The sequence below is a fragment of the Ooceraea biroi genome, chromosome 2 (assembly GCF_003672135.1).
Source record: "Ooceraea biroi isolate clonal line C1 chromosome 2, Obir_v5.4, whole genome shotgun sequence".
NCBI lineage: Eukaryota > Metazoa > Arthropoda > Insecta > Hymenoptera > Formicidae > Ooceraea > Ooceraea biroi.
The window spans coordinates 11,766,326-11,771,498 of record NC_039507.1 but is presented as its reverse complement, the minus strand read 5'-3'; the positions used below and the strand labels follow the sequence as shown (position 1 = coordinate 11,771,498).

Sequence of the window (5,173 nt, the reverse complement as noted above, 5' to 3'; positions counted from 1 at the left end):
AACTTGGAAACTTTACGGAACCTATAGGTTGCATATATGCATAAATTTTACGTTAAAAAATTTCAAATTTCAATGGACAAATCCCGGCCCTCTAAGGGTTAAGAATTTTGAATCTAGTTGTTTCAAACTTTCCAATGATGTCATCACTGTAACTAGAAATTCTATCTCATTACAAAATTTGTTAAACGTAAAACGCCATATGAATTAGATTGATAGATACATTTCTAGGGCTTTTAGAATTTGCAAAAGGTTTTTAAAGGACAATAGTGACCTTATGGTCACGAAGACGGACAAAGGTCAAGTCACCGTTGTTATGTCTAGGTCAGATGATAATAACAAAATGAATTGTTGGATGATCAGACCACATATAAAAAGCTTGACAAGGATCTCGCTAAACGTATATTGACGAAATTTAATGAACTATTGGGTTGTTCGGAAAGTTATTTCGTTTTTTCAAGGAAAAATGAAAGGCGGTTTTATCATATTTAGAATAAATTTTATTCAGTGATGTATTGGCCATTTTGTTCCACTACCTTTCGCCATATTTCTGGCAACTTTAAGATTCCACGCTCATAGAAGTCCTTCTCCTTATTGACAAAAAATTGAAGCAAGTGATTTTTGACGCCTTCATTTGAATCGAAGTTTACATTGTTCAAAGAATTTTGTAGAGACTGGAACAAATGGTAATCGGATGGTGCCAGATCAGGAGAGTATGGTGAGTGTGGTAGCACATCCCATCCAAGCTGTAAAAGCTTCTGGCGAGTAACCAAACTTGTGTGTGGTCTGGTATTGTCGTGATGGAATACGACACCTTTCTTATTCGCCAATTCTGGTCGCTTCTGCTTGATGGCAGCATCCAATTCATCCAGCTGACGACAATACACTTTCGAATCAATCGTCTGGTTGCTTGGTAGTAGCTCGAAAAATACGATTCCCTTCCAATCCCACCATACAGAAAGCATGATCTTCTTTTGATGAATATCTGCCTTGGATGTCGATTGAGCAGGTTCATCTTGCCTGGACCATGATCGTTTTCGCTTAACATTGTTGTAAACAATCCATTTTTCATCTCCAGTTATGATTCGCTTCAAAAATGGTTCATTTTCTTCACGTTTCAACAATGAATCGCAGATGGTAATGCGTCGAATCAAGTCAATTTCCTTTAAATTGTGTGGAACCCAAATATCGAGCTTTGAAACGAATCCAAGGCGTTTCAAATGATCGTAAACGGTCGAATTCGATAAATTTAACTTTTCAGCAATTTCGCGTGTTGTTATGCGACGGTTTGCATCCACCAGAGCCTTTATTTTCCGTCATCAGCTTTAATTGACCGACCTGAACGTGGTGCATCTTTCAAATCGAAATTTCCAGTACGAAATTTCGAAAACCAATTCTGACACTGACGTTCACTCAATACATCTTCTCCGTACACGGCACACAATTATTTTCTCGCTTGCACTGCATTTTTACCCTTTCGGTAGTAAAAAAGCAAAATATTACGAAAATGCTCACTTTGATTTTCCATGTTTGATGTGATGCCAAACAAAAATTACTTGACAGATCGCAACACAATAAGATACTAAATGACGTCTGAAATGTCAGTTGTCAAAATATAAAACGAATTTGCTGCTTAGAGTAAGATTAAGTATCGAGGAACGCGACTAACGACATCTCTTTGTGAAAAACGAAATTACTTTCCGAACAACCCAATAGTTAAGTGTTGGGTTAGGTCTGAAATAATTAATGAGGCTACCTATAAACAGCTATACATGACAACCAGTAGTTTAGCTAGGTGTTATGGACTTCCAAAGATCCACAAACCCGGTTTTCCATTAAGAATTATTGTTTCCGCTATTGATACTCCAGAATACAATATTGCTTACTTTTTTCACAAAATCTTAACAGATTCCATTCCTAAACCTGGATCTTATATTAAGGACAACTGGACCTTTGTCAAAAATATACAAAACTTGAGCATAGGACCTAATGAAGAGCTTGTATCTCTTGATGTCATCTCTTTATTCACTAATATCCCAAAGGAGTTAGTGAAGAAAAGTATTAAAAAGAGATGGCATTTGATTAATTCGGTGACAAAATTTAATCTTGATCAGTTTCTTTATGCCATTGACTTGATTTTGACTTCGACTAGTTTCAGTTTTGGTGGACAGTTTTATAACCAGATTTTTGGATGCCCTATGGGTTCTCCATTATCATCCATATTGGCAGATATTATTCTGGACGACTTAGAATCTCAATGTATTGAATCGCTTGACTTTAAAGTACAGACATTTTATAGATATGTTGATGATGTTTTTACCATTTTACCAAAAAACAAAATTCAGTATGTTATGAATATTTTCAACAGTTATTATCCGAGATTGCAATTCACGTGTGAATTAGAGAACAATAACTCTATGAGTTTTTTGGACACCATTGTCATTAGAGTAAACAACAAATTAATTACTAATTGGTATCGCAAACCGACTTTCTCTGGTAGATATGTTAATTATTTCTCGAGTCATCCACTGAAACACAAGATCGGTGTTATAAATGTTTGGTAGATAGAGCAATATTGTTGTCTGACAGTTCTTCTCATATGTCAAATATTGAAACTGTTAGATCTATCTTACTTAATAATTGTTACCCTTTTCAATTTATTAACAAATACATAAACCAAAGATTGAAGACAATTAAATATGTTAATGTAGGTATTGAGAATGATATTAATGACAGACAAACGAATAACACCAATATAATTATTCCGTATATCAAAGGATTGAGCGAAGACATTGTACGAACGCTTAAACGTTATAGTATTGATTGTATTTACTCGGTCCCGAAGAAGCTGGATTGTTTGATTAGAAGGGGTAAGGATAGATTAATGGATTGCCAACGGACAGGTGTAGTTTATAGAATTGATTGCATAAACTATAATGCATATTATGTTAGACAAACCAAGCGACATTTGAATACGAGACTTAAAGAACACATATCTGACGTTAAGAAACATGAGAGTAATCACTCGGTAGTTAGTAGGCACATAATATTAAACAACCATGAATTTGATTGGCAAAACACGAGCATTTTACACCAAGAAAAACATAATAGAATAAGGGAGATTGCGGAGATGTTGCTTATTAAGAAACATTCTGACGCGATTAACATGCAAAAAGATACTGAAAATCTACCGGGTGTTTACGATTCTGTTTTGAAGAGCATTTGAGACTTGTTTTACTATGTTACCACCAGTAGTTGTTTGGCCAAGGACGTCCTGTCTTTACCGTACTCGTCAAAGTGTTTTATCGGTTATTTTCAACCAATAAGTTATTATTTCAATTGTTTTATTTAGGGTAAACCTTAAGAAAAGGGGAGGCATCTCCTATGACTTTGACTTTGACATATATTACAGAGGACATCTTCCTAAGTAACCCGCCAAAGGTTTTAACCGGCGCTCGTTGTTTAGTAAAAAGTTATTAACAAAAGAAGTTTAATAATTTTACATACATTTTCAGCTATCTACGCGATGTGTGGACTTGATCTTGACATATATTATATAGATTATCCTTCCGAGTAATCTGCAGAAGATTTTAGCCGTCGCTCATTGTTAATAACTTTTTAACAAACAACGAGCGCCGGCTAAAACCTTTTGAAGGTCACTCAGGAGGGTGACCTTAATAACATATGTCAAGGTCAAGGTCATAGGAGATGCCTCTCCTTTTCTTAAGGTTTAGCTTATTTAGTTTCACTTATTGGTTCTCTCTTGCTTTGTACAATTGATCTTATGTATATTGATATTTTTAGAAAATGACTGATTGTTTAACTATCACTTGAAAAGGACCTAAACCTGAGGTCGAAACGTTGTGACTTTACCATCTAATAAATTGCCAGTTCTGTCAAATTTAAGAATTATTTGTTGCATTTCAACTCCTGGCGAACCAAGACTTTAATTTGATTAAATACTGTCAAAGTGCTGGGAAGCCAATATAAACGTACACCAAATATTTGTAGACTTTTGTCAGGCATGCGATAGCTTAAATAGAGAGATGCTAGACAAAATAATTCAAAATAAGATAAACTTGATATCATTCTCGGGGAGAGTCTTTGTAGTTCTGTGTAAAATTTCTCTTTAATCTCATTATCCTTCAGTTGATGCATGAGCGTTTACTATCCATAGATTGAAGAACTTCGTCTTTTTAGCGCACAGAGTCTTTCATTGACTTGAAACCCAATTATTGCTTTACCCAGGTTATTGTTTTATGAATGGCTCATATTGAAAATTTCTGTATAGAATCATTGTATTTTATAAGTTACGATATTTTTCATGAAATGCGGATCAATGTCGGCCACTTTTAGCATGTCTTTGCAATGTTTTAGTCTGGCGTCTTTTTGATCCTTCGTCAGCGTATGCGGTACGAAGCTTGCACAGACCTTCCATTTGCTCAATTTCTCGATCAGAATTTGATATATGCTTTTAGATATATTAGAGAGCTCCTCGATAAGTCTTCTAGACATACAACGGTTCGATCGAAGGATTGACAATAACTAGTTTGAAATATTTTTTGCACGTTTTCGGAGATAGGTTGCTTTGTAGTGGCGGTACACGTAGAGCACCTGCAATGTTATCTCTGCCGTTACGAAATCGAGCATATCATTTAAACAATAGAACGGTCCAAACAATTACTACCGTACATTTTTCAATTTTGAACATCATTTCGTACGTTTCACCAGTTGTCTTATTCAGCTTAAAAAGAAAACTTAATCTTTATTTCATAGTGTTTTTACAATAAGTATCAATAAGGTACTGTCACATGTAGCGTCGAAACTAATGACGCAAACATGTTGTTTCGTTACTTAATGATCCGTGCACGGCCTCGCACATCTTGTGCAGCCGGGCCACCACGAATTGGTGCCGACTCGTTGCGTCGGTGTTGACGCCGTCGTCTCCACGTGTTGCAAGTGGGGCGACAGATAATTAGATTTCTTGATGTTTGACAAGAATATTTATTATGCACAGACAAATACTCAACACGAACGTTACAAACAAAACCTAACGATACAAATTTGATTGCATAGAAAACGTCCCTCTTGTTGCTGGGCTCGTTTTCATCTGTCTAGTGTCTGCACGCGCAGTGCTTTTCGCGTCGCGCGGCGCCGAACCTACCCGAACGCTAAC

General features: G+C 36.0%; 1 protein-coding gene across 1 annotated transcript; it reads left to right on the top strand.

The window, feature by feature from the left end:
* The first annotated feature begins 1,769 nt into the window (after positions 1-1,769).
* On the top strand, positions 1,770-2,561 carry LOC105282756. Its single transcript, XM_011344980.1, has one exon. It carries the CDS (start codon positions 1,770-1,772, stop codon positions 2,559-2,561), a length of 792 nt encoding a protein of 263 aa, XP_011343282.1.
* Positions 2,562-5,173: the final 2,612 nt, after the last annotated feature.

Bases quoted from the DNA above. Each gene is read 5' to 3' on its own strand.
- LOC105282756 (XM_011344980.1), top strand. From the start codon at position 1,770: ATGACAACCAGTAGTTTAGCTAGGTGTTATGGACTTCCAAAGATCCAC.